This window comes from Styela clava, chromosome 12 (genome assembly GCF_964204865.1).
Source record: "Styela clava chromosome 12, kaStyClav1.hap1.2, whole genome shotgun sequence".
Classification (NCBI taxonomy): domain Eukaryota; kingdom Metazoa; phylum Chordata; class Ascidiacea; order Stolidobranchia; family Styelidae; genus Styela; species Styela clava.
The window spans coordinates 14,994,577-15,017,547 of NC_135261.1; the positions used below are offsets into that span (position 1 = coordinate 14,994,577).

A 22,971-nucleotide genomic window follows, 5' to 3' on the forward strand; every position below is an offset into this window, starting at 1 on the left:
CTTCATAGGTTTGTGTTCAGCCTATTTTCCTCGTACTTCGTCGAACTCAGTTATTGCAAACCTTCCATTAATTAATCGGTTCAAATATCGCGATCGAAAAATATTCTCAAATGCACACGGCATGTAGTGCTGTTGGGGATGTCAGCTTAAATTACTGATAAAAGTTAAATTACTGATAAATAAACTAAACAGTTTTACATAACAATTAATGCAATGCCATAAGATCGAGTTTCAGAAAAGCTGTATCATATATATATGCCAGTTTTATAGCAGATTTAGGAGCTGTTTTCTTTCTCTTTAAAATTAAGCAAGATTGGTTTTTAATTTTATAAAAACTTTTCATAAAAACGGAGATTAAATGAGTAACTGCAACGTCATAAACACAGCAAAAAATAGAAGCTAGAAGTTTTTACGCTGTGATGCTTCTCGCGTATAGAAGTATCAAGTAACAGTTCGATATTAAATACAAAATGAAGACTAAAATTTACCAAAAATAAAATCAATAACTTTTATGTTTTTATTAAAAAAACAAGCAACTCAAGGAAATCTTCAGGCGACTCAACTTTGCGTCGCTACCCACACGCTAGAAACACTGCTCTAGTTATTTCGATGCTTTTATTGAAGAGAAAACTTCTAACGTGAATGAATTCATTAGTGAAATGTGCAAACATTTACGCAACTCCTCGTCTACAATTAGCAAACACTTTTATTTTATCTACATTATATTTGGAAAGATTTCATACTCATGGTTAATCTTATGCACACATGTAGGTATGCATGTACCGATAAAATCGGGTATTATAGTTTCCGACAGCGACTTGTTAGTATTGCCGCCAAATTTGGGTTTGCAAATCCCCAATGGATGTTAGTCTCATCAAACTTCAGAAAAATAGTTTGATTTCTATTTTGAAAAAGCTTTGATTTGCCACACTTGGAAGAATGTTTATTTTCATATGTTATCGATCATCTACAAATATCCATTTAAAAATGCTTAATAAAAAACGATGGGACTCGGGGAAAAATTATTAAATCGGTTAATTGGTTGACCGCTTTCAGATGGTTACCCATTTAGACCGTTAACTCACATCCAAGGTAGCACTGAATTTTTCAATGTACAATAAATCTCCTAATTCATATTATCACCAATGACTTGAGCCAAGTTATGCAACAAACCCATAAACTGTGACTACCAGTAATAAAAATATGTCAATACAAAGTTCAGAGTAAGTTACCGATCAAATAACAGTGCCAATGATTCGATCAAAATTACATGGCAGTGTTTTTATGAACGGCCATTGAATTGAAAATTAACAAATGAGAATTCTGTCGACAGAACATAAGTAAATCCATATTTTAGCAATGTGGTACCGAACACATTTACAGTGTTTACCACCGCCCTGAATACAAAATTGGAAGTTTTTTTTACATGGGTTACATGCAATGCCAAATTGCTAATTAAAAATACTTTCAAACATTCAAAGTAGTTCGCATTTTTTTGTAAAATATTGGCCGAGCAGAGCGACAAGTTACTTGATAGACTCTTTCAATCCGAGGACAATTTCATACCAAGTTTTAGAGTCGTTACATAACAGGTCTTTACCATTGCAATACGGCGTGAAATTTAGGGTCGCAGCGAATGCGATGCGGACCACACTGCCTGTCCAACCTTACCCAGCGATATTACTTTGGCTTGTCATTCAAATGAATCGCAGTTCATTGTAATTCGAAATCACTTGTCCGGTTATATACTATATTTACTGGCATGCATTTTATATTTACCTTACATGATATTTGAAAGCAATGATGATTGTTTTTATTGGATTTGTGGATAGTATTTGCACAGGAAATATTTTCTTTCAACAAAACCTTTTGATTAATTTTCTTTTGTTGCCATGAAAACAATGATACTTACTTTTTGTAATAATTAGAAAATCAAATAGCAACTTGTCAGTGCTTAGTCGACGACTTTAATATAATAAATTTTATTCGAATGCGCTACGCCCTAAATAAAACAGTCTTCGTAAATATAAAATCATTCTATTTTTAACTTAAAATACTTTTTCGAAGAATATGTTGAGATTGTTGAGCGATAGCTATCTTTATGTTCGTCTATTTCAACCGCTGAGCCTTTTGAGAATTGATGTAAGTTAGTTTCCAATTCAGTACTTCAAAGACCGACTTTATCGTTTTAATAAATGCATTGAAAAAACAAAGTCAGAGAATAAAATATCTCCACTGTCTAAACTTTGCTTTGTGAATAACTACTCCAAAATGCAATTAACAAATTCGGCTGTGTGCTTTTACTTCCGTTGTTAAGTACTAACATTTTAATCATTAAACTATGCGTATAATCTGTCACTTATCGAGTTCTAAAATAAACAATTTTGCACTGTCCCAAAACCTCTCCGATCTACTGCACTACTCAGACATAACCAATCCCATCTGTATCTATGTACATGCTTGATTCAGAACAAATCAGTGTCAATTGACCTGAAGACGTTTCGTGCCCCGATATATAATACAAACAAATCCCAATGATATTTGCAAATTCTCTGGCTACATACGTGATAAGAAGATAATCATAATTCAAAAATCGAACACGAACGTACACTTTTGAAAATTCAGTAAATTCGCCGTTAAATGTGGCACAATAATTGTTTACCCATTGCATTTGATGGTTATTTTATCAAACAAAGTATACATAATATCCACTTACACAACACAAAATCAGCCAGCATGCACTCTTTCTATTTAGGCTATCTTGTTTGTCCCATTTCAAAACTCTAAATTGCTTAAGATATAGCGAGTGAAAATGTGGAACAATATACCAAGTGAGTTGAAAAGCATGCCTCGTCAGCTATTCGAAGCAGAGTTAGGAAAAAAAGTCTTTTCTCAAAATATATGTCTTCGAATGAGATTTTTGTAATCACCTACCGGCTCTAATTACCTTTTCAAATTTCATTATTGGGGCAAATTATTAACTTTTGTGTTAACATTGGTACTAATTTACGGGTTATACGCAGTGGTCGGCAACCACCGCGCCGCGGCCCCATGCCGGTCCGCGGAAAGGTCACTGTCGGTCCGCAGAAGGGTGACACAAAAACGAACAAGGCCCAAATAACACCTCTACAATCTAAAAATCACAAACCCGCCGACTAAAAAACAGCACCCAATAGCAAACTAAACAAATACAACACATCCGAGCAGCATGTCTGATTTCACAAACAATTTTCACGACAATATGTTGCAATAATGCCGCGTCAATTGCCTCCTCTGAGTCTGTGTGAGAAAATTTCACATAAGTCCGAATAAGATCTCGCAAACAAAATGATTCTTGCTAACAATGTGACTGCTGGCTCGCAGCTACAGTTCCGTACCTAGTCAGCTATTTAGACTGTGTTTAGCCCATACTCTATTATGATAATCATAAAGCTAGCACACATCTTGTAATAAAATTATTTATGGCTGAACTAACATCAATAATGCAATTCTTGAACGACTGCGCCTCAATATCTCACTGTGAGTGTAATATATACCGGGCGACATCATCCGCGAGAAGAAAAAAAATTCAAAAGCAAGAATTGTATTTGCAAAATGAATTTGTAGCCGTAAGTGACAGCAACAAAATTTGCCCAGTTTGCGTCCTTTGTCATACTAAGCTTCTAAAGAAGGCAATGAAGCCCTTCGAAACTTCTTCGAACGATGAGATTGTTTTGTCAATGACGAAATACCATTACTGGTTTATCGCGTCTACCTTCACACTAAAATTCATTTTTTTCTTTTTTTACTTTATCCTATTTGTACAATGTGTATTCTCGACATGTGTAAAAATAAACTACTGACTGACTGTAGGATGAACCTAAGAAACACGTCACGTTTGACCATAGCTCCAAACCAGGAACAGTTATGGGTCAGAAAACAAATGCAGATCTGTATTAATAGATCTTTAATAGATTAAATAGCATCACCTTAGTTTGTTTGTATAAAATTGGTCCAACATTTTGGTAAGGCTTTACCGGTCCATCACAAAAGGTTGCCTGCCGACAACCGGGTTATAGCATTGTACAGTTGCATTGGACTCATTCAGAATTCGTATTTCTTGCTGGTCCTCTTACATTACTGTATTTCAACTTTATACTACTCCGCCACAATTGTCATTCATATTTGCTACTATAATTATACATATTTATCTTCTGCCTATGTGCGCACTTGAAACGTCAATTATTTCTTGAATGATGACATATATGCTGTGCGCCTGCTTAGGCGCCAATCAGCTTAATGTGAATTTATTCTCAATTCACACCTGCTACATCGCTTTTATATGTAACAATATTTGATATAACCTCCATCTGTACAAATACCGATCAAATGTCCCTATTTTTAGTATACATATATACTGTAAATGATGTACTGTGTCAACCTAATTCTACTTGATTTATTGTATATATATGATTTTTCTCTATCACTGTACATCGTTACCACTTCACATTGTAACCACGCTTGTGGCCAGTAATCAGTGATAATATGTACATTAGTTTATTTTTTCAGCATATATAAAATACACCGCAAAAAGAAGTAAAAGTGGCATTTCAGAGTGAATACTGGTTATCGAGCAACGACACCCATGATTAAGCCTAACAGTAATAGATAACAGCATAAAAAATCAAAGAACGATTATTAAAAAAAAGTTAAAGTACGTGGAAGCGACCTGGACATCCAGAAGACCCCCCGATGCAAAGAAAAAATGAATAATGACTCCCAGCACCGTTAAGCGAGTAGCCATGGGAACGGCAGCGGAAGACAGTTAAGCAACACTGTAACGGTATGCACTATCGAAATTGATAAGAGTACCAAGTTCAATATTTACACGAAACATTCACAGAGTCCTTATTTCGTGTACTGTGAACTCCAAGGGCCAGGTCACCTTCAAAATTCCCCTAACATATTTCCACTAGTCGTACGCGTGGAAGATGTTCAAGTGGTAAGCGAGCAGCATTGAATTTTTGCAACAATTAACTTTTGAGTTGGCTAAAATATGCCGACAACGATTTATCTTACATACTGTTTGTATTCGCTGAACATATTTATGAATGTTTCCCTGACATCAATTTCCTTATTTATTTCCGTAACCATAACCAATCAGCAAAAAGTCAACAAAGCTGTAACAATTGCAATTTCTGCAGCCGCTCAGACTAGGCTTGCCATATTTCTGAAGCAGAAAACCGGGACGGCGCGGATTGGACAGGCCAACCTTGGTTCGATTCCAGGGGTAATAATAGTTTAAACATTTTCCATACTATTATGGGTGATTACGGGCATCAAAACTAGCTCTAAATCCCAATAAAATATTCTCTATTGGTTTTTGCTTCAAATAATGGAAATTGATCAACTCATTAGAACTTTCAGAACTTGCACTTTGTTTCCAGCATTTTGGTGATTCAACGACAGTACAGGTGGTGTTAAATTAAAGCATGGTTCATACTTCATATCATAACTATGACATAACAATTTTTCTCTCTATCTGAACTAGTGAAGTGAAATGCAAATCAGTGGTAAATCGGCTGCCTCCGTCAAAAATAAAAACAATTTTGTAATGGTATCAAATAGAAAAATTGTTTATGACCGCCATACTGCAAAACCGGGATATTTAAGTCTATCGCCGGGACAGCAGAAAAAACATGCTAAAACCGGGACTGTCCCGGCTAAACCGGGACGTATGGTAAGCCTAGCTCAGACAATTCTGTGGCTCAGACAGATATTCAAGTATGGTTGTAAAGTAAACATTGCCTCGTTTTTGTAGTTATGCAGTTTTGCGGGTTATTTGTCAGTTTTCAGCTGTGTTTCGAAAAAAATAGTTGTAAATTAAATATCTCAATGGTCATTATGTCTTCAAAGCAGCATTAATTTAGTTGCGGCAATCAAGAATGAGCCTCGCAAATGCTGCAATAGACTAGTCTAAACTAAGCCATCAGTGCCTTTAAGTGGCACATGGTTGATTAATTTTAATACAAATGAGGGTGTCAAACACCTAAACCACCTTATAAGCGCAAACCCATTAAAACACTCTCAACCACATTTTTTTGCAATAGTAAAGTATAGAAAGAATTTTTCTGGGGCCAAGGGTCGGAGAAACGTCATATGGACCAGTACAGTAGGCTATTTATCGTCCTCGCCTGCTATTGTCCACGAACGAACCAAGATGGGCATGTTTTCGTCCGTCTTACGAATTAGTCTTACGAATTTTTTTGCAATAGTAAAGTATAGAAAGAATTTTTCTGGGGCCAAGGGTCGGAGAAACGTCATATGGACCAGTACAGTAGGCCATTTATCGTCCTCGCCTGCTATTGTCCACGAACGAACCAAGATGGGCATGTTTTTGTCCGTCTTACGAATTAGGTCACAAAGGATGTAGTAAAAAACAGTAAAGTGGTACGCGGTCTGTAAAAGGTTGAGAACCACGGACCCACGCCCTACGGCAACAGTAAATAATTTTTTCAATCAGATATTTGAACCTTAGGTGTCGCTGCTCCATAACCATCATCGGCTCCCCGCGGCTTCCGTTCCTCATTAAAACTGTGATTCTATTCTATTTTTTGGACACGAAATGAACCTATGGATCGCTTTGTTGTTATTAGTATTCTTCATGTTGTTGTTGTCAAAAATCACTTCCCTTTTAAACTACAGAACCAAATTTTCGGTGGGTAAAGATTGTCGTTGTCGCTAGCGGGCTGTAACTTTTATTTATTTAAAAAAAATTGTGGGCTCTGTGGGATTCGTTTTTCACTTCGACGTCATGCGTGGTGACATCGTGATGACGTGACTCAGATCATTTGGTTTTCACGTTAAGACTGGAAGCATGAATCATCATCACCTGGATAAGCAAAGATAGTCCGGGTACGGTACCGATACCGTGGTTCTGGTACATGTACTGGTAAGTTACCGTAGCTGCTCCACAGAGCCGGCTTCGTTCAGGATTTGATTTTCGGAAAAATATTTATAAAAAAAAATTGTTTTGGCGTTTGTGTATATATATTTGAGCATTGCTCTCTTATTTTTCTCCAATATTGTATATGATTGATTTTTTTACTGATGACAAAAGAAACTCGGCTTAACTGTTATTCAGTTAATGTGATTCAATTTTTTTGTCAGCCGGTTCCATCATACAAATGTCGAATTTTCAGGCGGTTCTGTTACAAAAAGTCGTGTAATGCTAACCGATTCGCTGATCTCATAAAATTCCGTGAAACGATTATATAGAACCGGTGCGAACTGGCTGAATCCCACTACTGGATACTCTGCATTGGGCACCACCATTAACATCTCAATCAATTCTGCTGCTGCATCGCCGCCATGTAGCATTACCAAAAGAGTCGGCCTGTGGCTTGGTCTCAGATTGGATGTGCATTACTTGAATGACTGTAAATGTATATTGACCAGTCTGGATTTCATGGCCTTTTTGAACGAGAAATCGGGCGTGCAATCAGAAATTCCCGCGTGCAAATAAGAATTCCTGGCGTGCAATTATAGCTCACGACGTGCAAAACAACTGCACTCGCGTGCAACTGACTTTGACATCAGATACCTCTCAATACATCCGCGTAAAATTACCGGTATCGGATAAAAAATACGTTGAATCAGAGAAAAAATGGACGTTTGACCTTTGACCCCAAACATTATTTTCATACTTTGTCACTAATTTTGGGAGTGTTTGAGCAACTTTAGATACCGGTACTGTTCAGTACATTCGTGTAAAATTATTGTATGAAAAATACGCTGAATCAGAGCCGTACTTTACCATTGGTGCGGAGGCGATCTTTTCGTCCATAACTATTCTCACGGGATTCCTATTTCCTATCATTCAACACGATATGGACCTTTCCCCGAGCATCGACTTCCTTGTTTACTTCGTGACATTGGCCAATCAGCAAGATGCAAAAAAGACGTAACAATGAGAGGAATTTTTCGCGGGTCAAAGGTTGGGGAAAGGTCCATGGTCTTTTTGCTTCGCAATATTTCGATCAGACCAAATCTTGCAGGCTGGTATTTGTCGACAATTGTGGAGTTATAATATTTTGGCATCTTTATATTACTGGATTATTGATTTTAAAACCATTTAAACCGATTTACATTGGTGAGCAATTGCAAATTTTCGGCGTGCAAAATTGATTTCGCTCGCGTGCATTTTTGCGGAGCGCTAGCGCCCTCGGGCGTGCACCTGCCATGGAATCCAGTCTGGTATATTGAGTTGTTTATAGACTCTATATGCATAGGACATTGAATATTGCATGTGTATCACCCAGTGGTGTATCTACGTAAAATGGCGGCCATGGCAAAGTCTAAAAATGTCCCCCTTGATAGTTGTTTGACAATTTATAATGACTATTATTGAATTGAAGTACTTGCACGTTATTATGTGAGTGAAAATACGAGTTTCAGTCATTCCCAATTTCAAATTATTTTATGGAAACTTTTTATAATTATTACTTTTTGCTGTTTTTACGCCCCTGTTCAAACGCCGCCCATAGTACGAGTCATGGCTGCCACACCCTAGATACGCCACTGCTATCACCTGATTAGCTGTATATGTATATTTAGTTGGCTGTATACGCATATGTAATATAATTTTGTATGTACATCAGTTAAATGACTGTATAACTAAATGACAGTATAATTAGTTGTTTGTATATACACACGGCGTCATAGATTTTTGTATGTGCATTATTCGAACGGCTGTATATCTATAGTGTTGGCGGTATATATATATATAAGGTATTGGCTGTGTGTGTACATTATTTGCATGGCTGCATAGGTGTATTGAGTTGGCTGTATATGCATATGACATTGATTCTTATCTATACATCACTTAATAAGTTGCTGTATATGCACATTGAGTTAAGATAACATTTTCATCTCGAAGCTCCGAAAACAAAATTCATTTTATTCATAGTGTAGGCTACATGATATCACTTTTAAATGAGCATATTGCGCAGCGCAATCAGTAGATGAATACTGAATATCGGAACAAGCCGGATTTGTAGTATATATATTGTACGGATCTATTGTAGCCTAGTTGTCAGCATTTTTGTCGCCCGTGTTGAGCTTGGCAATAGACTGGGCATATGGCAAAATCTTGTTGATATCTAACAAGACAGCTTCAAGGGTACTGATTTTCGCTGATAATGACATGCATCGAGTGTATTTTGCCTCTCTAATATGACTTTTATGCTACCAACTCTTCTTACTTTTAATTGCGAATGGAAAATGACTACCGGTACCATAAACCGTATGAAAGTTGTTGAACATTGATGAAAACATTGCTCCATGTCTCTAAAGCGAAAAAGAATATTGTCAGAAGAGGAGAATCTTTTATACGAAGCCTTCGCCAACTCTCAAAATAAGAAAAATAGTAATCAGCTAATTAGGATTTGGGTGAGGGTTAGGAATGCAGATTGCGCTGGAAAGTCAATTTTTTAAATCATTTCTAACGCGAACCCTAAGGATAGTTTTTAATTCTTTATTTTAGGACGTGGCGTTTTTGTTTTACCGAATCTCACATTTTTGCATTGCATTAGTAGCAGGGGTTTTGTACAGAAGATCCGAAGAGAAAATGTTCTTAAATTCTTCATGATCCAGACATCAGCACATATATATTCAAACTGCAAAGCGACGTTTTGGTCGCCTCATGTTTTATTTAGGATTTGCAAAACATAATCTTAGCAACCTCTGAAAGGATTTCAGATTGGGGTTATACTCCGTTAAAGCATGTTTAATATAACTGGGGTAAGGAAAACTCATCTCCCCCACGTCAGTTGTCTACTGTAAACGATTGGATCGGTACAGGTACGGCGGTGCCCGTACTACTTTGGGGGGATGTGTTTGAGCATTGCTTTCTAGTTTTCACATCTTTACACCTCGTTTTGCTTTTCTTACAAGTTGCGAAACGGAAACATAGATACCGGTAAATTTGCCAGTTGCTGTATGAAAGCAAATACCGTATCTTATCTTGTAAAAAATTTCGAGGCACCTAGAGCGTCAAATGTTTGTAGACTAGGTCGATGTGATTTATAGCCAACTTGGAGCAAAATGTGGAAAAACTCATTATCATCAGAACACCATAGTATATAAAACACATTCTAGCATGTCGCAATAGTATTAGAGATACCCAGACCCCCCAAAGTACGATAAAATGAACTCCAGATAATTCCTCAGAACCGAAAATGACATTTTGCAACGACTTATATTCAAAAAAGAAAAACACAATGCTGTCAGCATAAAATAAATATTTAATTTTTAATAAACAAATGACAATATGAGAGAAACGAACTAAAAATACATTAATATGCTATTTCGACAAATAAGAATAATACCACATCGGGATTTCATTTAACATCAAAGTAAACGGCGTGTTTGAAGTAAAATATAACACCAAGTCCTTCATAACATGATTCATATAAAGAATATCCAATTATTCATGAAAAAGCGATTGGTTCTTTATAACTAAACAAAGCTACAGCCCACATTGACACCAAAATATATGAATCAATGGCTGTGTCACCAGGCAAACTCACAATGAATTTGACAACACAAACAATGCAAATTGGCCAAATTCTACCCAACATTATCGTAACAACATGGCTGCCGCATTACCCACATCATTGCCCGACATTCTCAACGCATTTACAGCCTCTTCTCTATGAAATCCCATGTCGATAAGTTGCCCAATAGATTCTTCGCTAAGTACTGCTTGGGGTTGAACATTGTGATTTGGTTGATTTGCAATACCAATTCGACGGAACAAAGCAGGAATATTTGTTCCCACCTGACAATTATATTCAGATATTTATAACACACAAATATATATACCGTAAAAAACGGTACCAGTACTCCCATAGTATGTGAACCAAGATGCAGACACTGGAACGTAATGTGTACCAGCTACCAGGTTAGTGTTGGGCCACAATTTTATTCCATGTTAGTTCAGCAATTAAAGGGAAAACTGAAGTTTTTGCTTCAGCAACAATTTATAGACACGATCAACATTAACAGATCTACGTCAGGTTTAGTTTGTTATCAGCAGAAATACATACTTGGCGATGTCTTGCTTGCATTCGATTTTGTATAATTGTACGTTCAATTTCATCAAGTCGCATTTGTCTTTGTACAGACAAAGTCGCACCAATTAATCCGTATGTTGGCTTTGTAGAACCCAACTAAAATATGGGAAAGATATTTAACAACAGGATCATATATTCAGCGGATTGAAAAGTTCGAGCTCTGCGGATTAGGAGGCTGTATTTCATAACTCTAAAAAGTGGAAATTTGGTCAAAAAAATCTCGCTGTCTTAGAGACAGAATCGGAATTAAAATATTTTCAACCTAGGATAGCGTAGTCATTCTATAAGCCAGTTATGTGTCATACCAAACATTTCTATCTACAGACTCTCCGGCAAAAACTAATATGATTGAACAAATTTTACAGATCATTATAATATATATGGTGGATCAAGGTGCTTGTCTACAAGGTAGATAGATTTGATACAATCTTGGGCTATGTGCATCTAGATTTTAATAAACCCTGATTCTACTTACCAACATTTCTAAATAGTTTTCTGTGGTTTTTCGAAATGTATCTGGTAATGATAAAAAACTTCCAACATACAAAATATTATAATAGTAAATGAGTCCAGAAATCTGAATGTAAAACAAACTTTCACTATATACATTTATATACTTTTTTATAAATTTATGACAAAATAAAAAATTATTTAATTAAGGATTTTGGAAGCACGCAAACAGCAGTGCAAGTCAAGGTTAGATCTGATAATCAACAGCAAAACAAGGCATGGTTCATAAACAAGCTGTGCTTGAAAGGAAATTTGGTTGAAGACGAATTTACATAGCAACAAATAGGATAGAAATGGTCCTGCACCTTCCCTCCAGGGCTGTGAAGCAGGAGAAAATTTACAATCTACTCCAGGTTGTAAAAAACTCTTAGAGAAAATCAAATTTTGATAACAAAAACTTCAGCATATGCAAGCCTTTTTTAATTGTCTGGTAAGAGCGCTTAGTTAAACTATTAGTTTTAGTAGGAAGTTTGGACATTATAAGCCTGCAATCTGGCTCAGTCTCCAGATAATTCAGAATTTTACCTAAACTCTCGACACGACATCAAGGAGTTTAAAAATACAATTCAGGTTCAGACTCCAGTGAAAATATACAAAATTTATTTTATCCCACCCCACTCGGAAACAATTTCATCTGCAAGAGTAATAATCACTCTATTTATATCATACATTTGGTTGATTCGTACAGTATTATGCATTAACCCATTACAGTTCACTATATACTTACCAAACCGAGTCCACAAACAGGATATCTTGTTTCATCAGTAGCAATAATCTGGACCACCAGACCATAATGAAGTATTTTTTGAGTAATCCTAATTGGGCCAAATCGAGCCTGTTCAATTCCAGGTATATCATGATAATAAAACACCAAGAGAGCATAGATGAGCCAGTACCTAAAACATGATCAAAGAATAGGTTCACGAATTTAGTCATCTTTACAAATACAACCGGACATAATTTCAAATAACCATACTGGGTTTTATTCTCCTACACAAACTCTTCAACTTATCTTGAATATCAGTCAGTAATAGAGACGCCTAGCTGTCAAATGCTTATTTAACTACGACATTGAACTGTATAAATAATAAGTATACAGATAACAAACTTGCATTCCTGATGGCAATATCTTGATCTCTTTGAAATAAGTGGTAAATGCAACTTCAAGTAATGATGTCAACAGCCAATTGCATAGAATGAAAGACTGAAAAAAGAAAAATCCAGTATAAGCTAAAAAATGGTGCAACATGTTAGGAATACGCTCACCACCGCACCTCTGATTACACTGCATTGGTTTGCAGGTGCGAATCCCATGCGGGGTTAGTTATGTGCGAGAAGATTGCTGGACTCATCGACGCTGTAGGGTGGTTCACATAACCGCTGGTCAGCTACAACTTTCTCCACCATCAAGTTCATGCTTCCAACAAATAACTGGCCAACTAATTCCATACCCAACATGAACTGGTAACCGGACGAAAAGCTGTGGTTTGCCATATGATTAAGTCGTCTTATCGGCTTCCCTCTCCCTCAAGGATAAATATGTAAATCCTATCCCTGCCCTGAGTGGCGAGAGCCTTGGGACTTCGTAACATCACAAGTTAAAAATTTCAGATTCAACTCCCATTCATGGGAGGGAATACTAAAAAGTCATTAGGTAATGACTTTTTAAGATTAGTTAATTCCTTACATACTATTAGCTACTTCTTTAATGCCTTTATTCAGTTCAAAGGCACTCAACTTTTTCCTCTGTAGAGATATTTCGCTAAAAATAGTACAAAAAAATTCACCTACCATGAACTTATATGAACCGAATCTTCTTTCAAAATCTGAAAACCCGTACAATAAAATACTTCCAAAAAAGAACTCATGAGGAGTTAAAAATATAAATTTTCCTGTCAGAAGCCTCCAAAGCTAAAAAAAAAATTTGTGAACACATTAATACAAAAGGTATGTTAGATACAAAGAGGGCGCTTTATTTATAATCATCACATTCATGCATACCTCAAATTTATTTAAAATCTTTGATATATCGTAAACAAAGAAATTTTTATATTCATGAAGTAATGTGTTGACAGCAACATATGTTGTAAAATACATCACGAGAAGACATTTCGATATTGTGCGTTTATCTGTAAAAACAAAAGATTATTGTTAATAATGATGAGGCTGAAAAATTCATGTATTTAATAAATAGAGATTGCTTTTGATATTACTCGCTTCATCGGAAGTTGCGATTTTAATTCTATTTAATTTTTTACCATTAATAATTTTTTTAATATTTCGAACAAATCACCGTTAATTTCTAATATTAATTTGAAAATTTCCAGATGAATTTTAAAGTTTAGTGAAAAAATATGTACGGTAAGTCGTATATCATAGTTTTGAGTAAACCTTTCGAAACTGCATTTGGGCTTATGTTAGTGGTGATGTTAAAAACCTCAATGACTGCAGAGCCTGAGCCTAGCTCCAAGGTAAAGAATAAAGCTTGAGCTGGGGTTGGAGCCATTGCAATTTAATTTAAATCAGCTCCTCCATGCCATGTACTAAATATGAAATATGCATCATTAGGATAATTCATTGTATCGAGAAAATATTTTATTTTGAAATAGCGATATGTGTACTAGTCAAAAGGTAACAATGTCATACTCACAGAATCCAAGATTCTCATTCATAGTGAATCTTTGGATGTTAATATTCAAGTTGAAGAGCTCAGTCCATGGATTTGAATAGATGACAAAATTTGAAGACTAATGTTTTACATAATGACATAATATGATACAAACGCAAAATATAAGATAATGAAATAAAAGATTCGCACAGAATTTGAAGGTTTGAAAAAAACAAATGTGGACATACAAGACAAATCATGTGGTGTGGACATACAAGAAAATCACAAAACCTGCAATCAATGGTCACTAGATTGAAAATTCAACAAAATTTTCCCTTTTTGTTTTTTGCACTTCACAAACACAGAAACAAACTCTTATAATAAACTGGCAAAAAACGTTCCCTCCCTTTCAGATTCAAAAGTATACCTACAAAAGTACCACATCCCAAAATCCCAAAGCAATTTTTAGTTCGGTTTTCAGATACATTGTCCGAATTGAAAATCAAAAACATCAAAATATGTAGAAATAAATACACATAAGAGGCATAACCAACATTGCCATTAAGGTGACGACAAAAATATTTTCCAATCAAAAAAATATTTCCTCTATATAATGTATTCACTCACGGTGCCCAATTGGAACTCATTTCAACAAAGTAAAACGATATTTACACGTATATTCTATATACAACATAGCAAACTGATTCACAGTGGAGCAAAACAGACTGTTACTATTACATTACATATGCTACTCTTACACACTCCTAGAACTGCTAATTTATTTAAAACATAACATAGAAGTCAATAGAAAAAACACTCGATTCAGGTGTACAAAAAAGTTAGCATGTATGGAAATTCAATGTATGTTAAGTAATCTAAATAATTTAACGACATTGTCAAACGGTAAACGGAAGTTAGATAAAGTTGACCAGTGAAATACATATGATTCATTATTAAATATATCGAATCCTTAATTTTTTCTGAATTGACTAGAATATCACCAATGCTGACTAATAATTGTGAGCCTTGTTGTCGTATGTAATGAATTAACCCATGGGTATGGCCATTAAAATACCTACATGTTATCTCAAGTAACAGGGTTATAATCTCAACTTTCCACAACATAATATTTATACTCCTTTTATGGATTGCCAATGAAAAATACAATACACTCGATAAATATTGTCGCAAAGCAAAAAATATGAGTGTTGAATACTCAGTTGAATAATGACCGAATTATACAAATTGCCATGATTTCATCAGGACATCGAAAAAATAAACTTACAATTGAACAATAAATGATTTGAAATTACTCCTTCAAAGATAAACAATTCCAATATGCAACATTGATGATTTTTTGTATTCCTGATGGAATTTATTGAGTGACATTTCTAAGTTTCCTCCAAATAGTGTTAGTCATATGAAACAGAGGAGTCCTATCCAATTGGTGTTGACAATATAAGTATTGGGTTGACTATTTTAAGGTTCAAAATTTCAGAATACCATATAAATTAAAAACGATATTAACGATTCATCATACCATAGTAATTATTTGTTATCTGTATTCCAGTTTCACATTGTACCTTATCGATGGAGCGTAATTAATATACATCTAATATTCAGCAATAATGTAAGCAGGCATTACAGAAGTATCCTTTGACAAGTAAATGAGCATTGCAAATTAATTCACATAAACAAGCACAGAGGTGCAGTGATTTAGGCCATCTAAGCAAAATTTTTTTTAGCACGAGTTGGCTTATTACGGGCTTACGGCTGTAATAAGTACGATACTTCGTAAGATCTATATCGTTTCTATCAAGTTAAATTTGCGATATAAACTTTTCACAAATATAATATTCATAAACTTTGAATAACGCTATTAACTGCAAGAGCAAATAGAGCAACTCCGGCAACAATAACTAAATTTACAAGATTAGATTGGTTGTCTCTCTCCCTTTCATTTGCAGCGTTTGATTGTTGTTCATTTTTTACATTAGCATTTGTTGTCTGAGATGTTGTTTGAGCATTCATACTTGCTCTAATTTCCTTGGCAACTCCTGGAAATAGTTCACAGAAAACTGAATCTTTCAAGTTGAATGGTCCACTCTGAAGTGCGAGTTGACGTTTTGTATAGTGTGATGTTTCAATAGAACCTAATGTGGCAGAATCTTCGACCATGAAACTTAACAACCCAGTTAAAATAGTTCCTACAGACCAGGCAGGATTCCAAGTATCTGGATGAAAATCACTTATCGATAAGCACAATCTTGTGTTGCATTTGAATCTTCCTGATGGGGTGATCATGTATATAGAAGGTGGGCGGAATGGGAATTCCCTCGGAAAGACTAATTTTCCATGATATATACCACCAAAATAGGGTGTGTCATTGGGTCCTAACACCAAGTAATGCCATTCAAGAATATTAGATGGCAGGGGTTCTGCAGTGACATATGGAATTGGATCTTTCTTTAACCTAAGATAGTCCTGTTTAAGTCTTTGTGTAGCCGTCGTTGGTGCACGCTGCACAGATGAGCTTTTACGAGACATATTGTTTCTGTCACTAAATATAACTTATTATAAGATACCGTAACTCCTGTAAAAACAAAAGAAAATATTGCACAAACAAATAATTAAATTCAGTAAAGGATTTACCGTGGTATTTTCAGCATCCATGCACTCTGGCGAATAGTTTTTGTGGGTAACAAAGTACGGACAAGGTGTGATAGTGACAAATTTCTCTTCATTAATAACTCCAGAATTTGTTTTTTATACAGCAGAAGCATATTTTCAAGTGGTACGTACGTACACAATTTTGCATCAAAAAATAAGTTCAAGAATGGTTCTGTGTTCTGTCATAGACGATGTTGAGGCAGAAGTTGGGTAGCAAGATTAATTAGACAGACCACTTAGGTCTTGAATTATGTTTTCAAATTTGTTATCCATACAATGTGTTTATACAACTGTGTTTGACACCAATTCATGTTTGAAAAATATTAAAATGAGTATCGTGAAAAATGTTTGTACAATTTGCATTTATGACACCAGATAGTTCAATACAAGAACATCAATAGCAAAGGTAAATTATAGCAAACGTTATCTATTTTTCCCGTAACCAAGTCCGAATTTCCCTTTTCCACTTCCTTCAGGTGCAATAGGTTCTGTAATCCCTGTTTGATATTTTCCTAGACTCTGTCCCTTATTCCAACCCATTTTCTTTAGCATTTGGTGGCCTTTGTTGTGATCGGCCAACTCTGTTTGCATTGAAGTTGGCATCTCATCTTTTTCATATGGATTATCACTGCCTAACAATCGCCTTCTTTCAGAAGCTCTATCCACATACTGCGGTTCAATACCGAATTCCGATTGCTTATATTTATCATTATGTAAATTATATTTTCTCCTAATATTCTTCAACTCAGATCGCCTTTGTTTTTCCTTTTCATTTTTTGTCAAAATTTCAACTGAATTATTGGTCTTATTTGTATCAATCATGGCTTGGATTTGACCAGGTTCACAGTCATCGCATGTATCATAACCAATATGCAGATGTAACACAAACACAGTGTTTCCTATTATTAGCACACTTTTATGTGTAATAGGGCTGGCTAGCACAGTTGTTATACCAGGATTATGTTCGGTGATAGAATTTAGAGTTGTTCCATTCTCACTCCCATAATCAGTGACAAAGTAATTTCTTTGTTGTTGGTTATAAAACACTGCTGCATGTTTTGGACTTACATCAGCTTCTTGTATTTGAATTTCACAGTTTTCACTTGAACCAAAAATTGCACCATAACGAGTAATTAAAAATAACGTACCAGATGTTAGACTTTTAGATGAAGTGACCATAGCTCGAATGCATGGAATCACATTAGTTTCTAAATCCAAGTCTGTATCATTTTCATCCAAACAATCCATTGAATAAATGACTTTTTCTTTTGAAAATTTGGAAGAATCATCACACACTAACTTAAAGTTTTCTAAGCAATGGCGTTTATTTGAATCTTCAGCTAAATCCGAAGCTTTCCGTCGTTTTCTCGACTCTGTTATACCTTCACAACAAACAGAATTAACAAAAGACAAACATTTTGGACATTTCAAAAATTTAAAAGGATGTGTTGACAATGTCTCTAGTTCAGTATCAGAGCAACTGTCTAATTCTGATATTTTTTCATCTTTTCTTGTCATTCTGTTACATACTGATTTGCCATTGATATTCATATTTAAGCATTTTTCATTCTGGCAACAACAGGTTTCCGTTATGTTAGAACATTTCCTACATACAAGATAATTTTTCCTTGTTGATTTAATGCATTCAATCTCTGAATCAGACAAACTGTAATCATGATATGGTGATCGCCCGATTTCAGTTTTGCATATTGATATACAATTTTTATTGTTTTCTGCCATCCCTTCAACTTCAGATTGGCTATTCGTAAAGTGGGAGCAAAGTTCGTTCACCTGGATTGCTTTGAGATGACTCTTCTGAGATTTTCCATATTTAAATACCGCTTTTTTCAGAGACGAAAAAAAAATTTTATCACCTATTTGCTTTCCAATAATATCATCTCTATCAATATTCGTATTTGACGTGTCATTGAAGCTCATAAGTTGATGCTGAAACTCGTATTCTTGTGAGTCCTGATTATATTTATAATAGCACCCATTTTTATAATTGTAATATAGCTTTGTGTTGGGATAGTAATATAGACTAGTGTTGTAATCAAAGTAGATACCCCTTTGTTCATCATAAACCCACCCAGCCGTGTTCATATATGAACGAGCAGTTTGGGCAATGCTTTCAGCTGTGAGTGTCTCTGCAACATTGGATGTATTTTCGTACAAGTGATTTTTGAGTTCCTCATAATCACATTCAGTTTGACAGCTTGCGTCAACAAATTCGGGATGATAAATAGTTTCTGGCATATTACATTCAAACAAACTTAGTTTTTGTTTCAAAATTGCATTCTCCTTTCTTAAATCCAATATTTCAGATCGAAGTGTGCTCAGAGCAACTGCTTTGTCACAATTACATTGAAATGACATAATTTTATAATGTGTTACAAATTTTTATATGGTTTTCATTTACCGTACCGTAAAAGCGCCTAACTTCGGACAGTTCCTAACTTCGGACAAAATTTTTGAACGGCCATATCTTGGCTAAAACGCGCCGTATATTGCTAATTTTAATTATTATAGGATGCGCTGTTATATCTACATCTATTCTCATCTTTTTTAATGTTGCATAATTATTTTTTTGGTAAAAAAACAGAAATTTTGCCGAAAATTGACTGCCCGGCATTCAACGGCGCAGAGCGTCGCTCCTACTGAAGCTATCATCGTCAAAATACCATCATTCGGTAGAGGGCGACAACAATGTATATAATTTATTTGAGTGATCGCAAGATGTCGTACGAGATTTAAATAAAACCTAAAATTCTGAATTATAAATTTCGTAAGAATATTAAGATTTCACGCAGCGTCAAAAATACGTCAACCTCACGTAGATTATTTTTCGCTCACTTCCGACACGACGTCACACTGCGTCGCGGAAATGAATTTTGACGCCAGACACAACGGAGCCAATATGACAATTTCCGTTAAGATAAAGACGGCGTTCCAATGTAATATTTTTGTATTTTGTTCGGTCATGTATGAATATATGCCAAAATTACATTAATGAAAATACATGTCACACTTAATCGATGACGTTAAAAATCGAATATATAAAACTATGATAATTCCAACGTCCATATGGCACAGTGCACTGACTTAACCATTATTTTATGATTAGTAGTCGAAATGACAGTTATTGAATACGGCCTGGGTGGATTTTATTCACTCGAAATTAAAAATAAATTTAATCTCCAACAAATAAACGGGACCTACATGTTTACAAGATTAAGTTGAATTTTAAATTAAACTTTACAATCGGATTTACCGTGTGTTTGATATAAATTATCATTTATAAAGATAACTGCACAGAATAAAAAAAAGCTATCCGCCGAGAATATTAATACTTCAAAGACTTCGATAGAAGCCCGTTAAAATACTTCATTGTGGATTGAAACGGTTTGCATCAGATATATTTACGTATGCATTTCCTGATTAAAATGACTAACGTGTTATTATACTCATCTGAAGTATTGAAAATAACGAACGAAAGATGTAAACATAGGACGACGGAAGTTTCAAATAATGCATTTTCGTCGTGACGTCAATGTTACGTTACGACGACGATCGAGCGTCTTATCTTCACGCAACGACGTGATTACGTCATCCGCATCGGAAGCCTCTTTCTCTCTGTGCGTCGCGGTTACGCAGTGAAGAAAATGACTGTCCGAAGTTAGGGCAGTGAAGGATAACGGTCAGATGGCAAGAAATATCGATTATTTCAATAGTAAAAATAGTCCAATTGAACCGAAATTTGCAGGGAATGTAAATTACCGCACGAATGTTTTACCGAGCAATTTTGGCACCGTTTGGACAATAAATGGCCGAGTTATAGACGAAAATATAGTAATTTTGTCCGAAGTTAGGCGCTTTTACGGTACCTTTGATTCACATCTAAGACAGAATAATAATATAATTTACTTTTTCAGTTCTTTTAAAAATGAAAGCCTCCTGCCCCCAAGATGACCATGACGTTATGTCATATAAAATGATTCTATTCAAAATATTATTAGCAATAGTTGAAAACTTATTTGATAAGTTGGCAGAAAAAGAGATTTCAAACTTAAGATGATAAATATTGTACTCCTTAGTCGACTAAATATCTTGTAATCTGTTCGAATCACTGAATCAGGGGGAATGGGAAATACAACTTTTCCAATAATTTCGTCTTGGGTGAGCGAACACGTACTACTTCTTTTATCAATACCTTTCCATCTAAAATCTGTACCGGTACGTTTCAAACCTTACTCTAGGTTTTGTTCGCTTTCCCGATTCTATAATCAGTTACTTTTGTTTTTATCTATTTTTTTATCGTCTTTTGCTGATTATGGAGTCGAAATATACTTATTATACTTCATTGTGAAGGTTCAATACCGTAAGACATTGCTTTAAACGGGTCTCGGGCCTCGTGTAGTTTCGTAGGTACCGTACACCACTGTGAAGCTAGTAGCACGGTGACCTTTGTATGCGACCAGGCGAAAAGTTCAAATATGGAGGCAGAATTATGGGCGGAGCCAAATTCGCTACACCAAACAAATACGCAAATGGAATTAACAACAACATTACATGGGTATTTGAGAGTTGTTGTAAGCAAAAACTGGGAATTTCATTATTAATAATAATTTTATTATATTCAGTCTGCATCTCGCCAGCCAGAGTTACTGAAAACTAATTCGTCAAAATCGACATAAGGGAATAAACGTGAAATTTCACATTTTTCATAGTACAACAGCAAGTCTTTCCGATTAAAAGGGGCGAGCTTTTATTATTGAAAAATATATTAAGATATACACTCTTCATCCCACAAGTTGAGTTGTTAGGAACCAAATTTTGCAATTATGTGCATTCCGGTACTGAAAATGCCCTATTTCGTCGAAATTTTCATAGGCGAAATAACGTAAAATTTCACATTTTTCAAATTACAACAGCAAGTCTTTCCGATTAAGAGGGGCAAGATTTTATTATTGAAAAATATAATAAGATATACACTCTTCATCCCACAAGTTGAGTTGTTGGGAACAAAATTTTGCAATTATGTGCATTCCGGTACTGAAAATGCCCTATTTCGTCGAAATTTGCATAGGCGAAATAACGTAAAATTTCACATTTTTCAAATTACAACAGCAAGTCTTTCCGATTAAGAGGGGCGAGATTTTATTATTGAAAAATATAATAAGGTATACACTCTTTATCTCACAAGTTGAGTTGTTGGGAACAAAATTTTGCAATTATGTGCATTCCGTTACTGAAAATGCCCTATTCCGTCGAAATTTGCATAGGCGAAATAGCGTAAAATTTCACATTTTTCAAATTACAACAGCAAGTCTTTCCGATTAAGAGGGGCGAGATTTTATTATTGATAATTATTTTAGTATATATACTCTTCATCCCACAAGTTGAGTTGTTGGGAACAAAATTTTGTAATCATGTGCATTCCGTTACTGAAAATGCCCTATTCCGTCGAAATTTGCATAGGCGAAATAACGTAAAATTTCACATTTTTCAAATTACAACAGCAAGTCTTTCCGATTAAGAGGGGCGAGATTTTATTATTGAAAAATATAATAAGATATACACTCTTCATCCCACAAGTTGAGTTGTTGGGAACAAAATTTTGCAATTATGTGCATTCTGTTACTGAAAATGCCCTATTCCGTCGAAATTTGCATAGGCGAAATAACGTAAAATTTCACATTTTTCAAAGTACAACAGCAAGTCTTTCCGATTAAGAGGGGCGAGATTTTATTATTGAAAAATATATTAAGATATACACTCTTCATCCCACAAGTTGAGTTGTTGGGAACAAAATCTTGTAATCATGTGCATTCCGTTACTGAAAATGCCCTATTCCGTCGAAATTTGCATAGGCGAAATAACGTAAAATTTCACATTTTTCAAATTACAACAGCATGTCTTTCCGATTAAGAGGGGCGAGATTTTATTCTTGATAATTATTTTAGTATATATACTCTTCATCCCACAAGTTGAGTTGTTGGGAACAAAATTTTGTAATCATGTGCATTCCGTTACTGAAAATGCCCTATTCCGTCGAAATTTGCATAGGCG

The 22,971-nt window shown here is 35.2% G+C and overlaps 3 protein-coding genes across 3 annotated transcripts; all 3 read right to left on the minus strand.

Moving 5' to 3' along the window:
• Window positions 1–10,218: 10,218 nt before the first annotated feature.
• On the minus strand, window positions 10,219–14,415 carry LOC120329412 (ubiquitin-associated domain-containing protein 2-like). Its single transcript, XM_039396019.2, has 8 exons — window positions 14,275–14,415; window positions 13,626–13,753; window positions 13,416–13,535; window positions 12,737–12,828; window positions 12,352–12,520; window positions 11,590–11,691; window positions 11,088–11,210; window positions 10,219–10,819 (listed from the first exon to the last, which is right to left on the minus strand). The coding sequence occupies exons 1-8, from the start codon at window positions 14,294–14,296 to the stop codon at window positions 10,619–10,621; spliced, it is 957 nt and encodes a 318-aa protein (XP_039251953.2). The 5' UTR covers window positions 14,297–14,415; the 3' UTR covers window positions 10,219–10,618.
• Window positions 14,372–16,805, minus strand: LOC120329413 (ubiquitin-conjugating enzyme E2 J2-like). The gene has a single exon (XM_039396020.2). It carries the CDS (start codon window positions 16,777–16,779, stop codon window positions 16,090–16,092), a length of 690 nt encoding a protein of 229 aa, XP_039251954.2. The 5' UTR covers window positions 16,780–16,805; the 3' UTR covers window positions 14,372–16,089.
• Window positions 16,806–16,825: 20 nt separating this feature from the next.
• On the minus strand, window positions 16,826–21,204 carry LOC120329411 (uncharacterized). The gene has a single exon (XM_039396018.2). The coding sequence runs from the start codon at window positions 19,276–19,278 to the stop codon at window positions 17,326–17,328; it is 1,953 nt and encodes a 650-aa protein (XP_039251952.2). The 5' UTR covers window positions 19,279–21,204; the 3' UTR covers window positions 16,826–17,325.
• Between the last annotated feature and the right edge of the window lie 1,767 nt (window positions 21,205–22,971).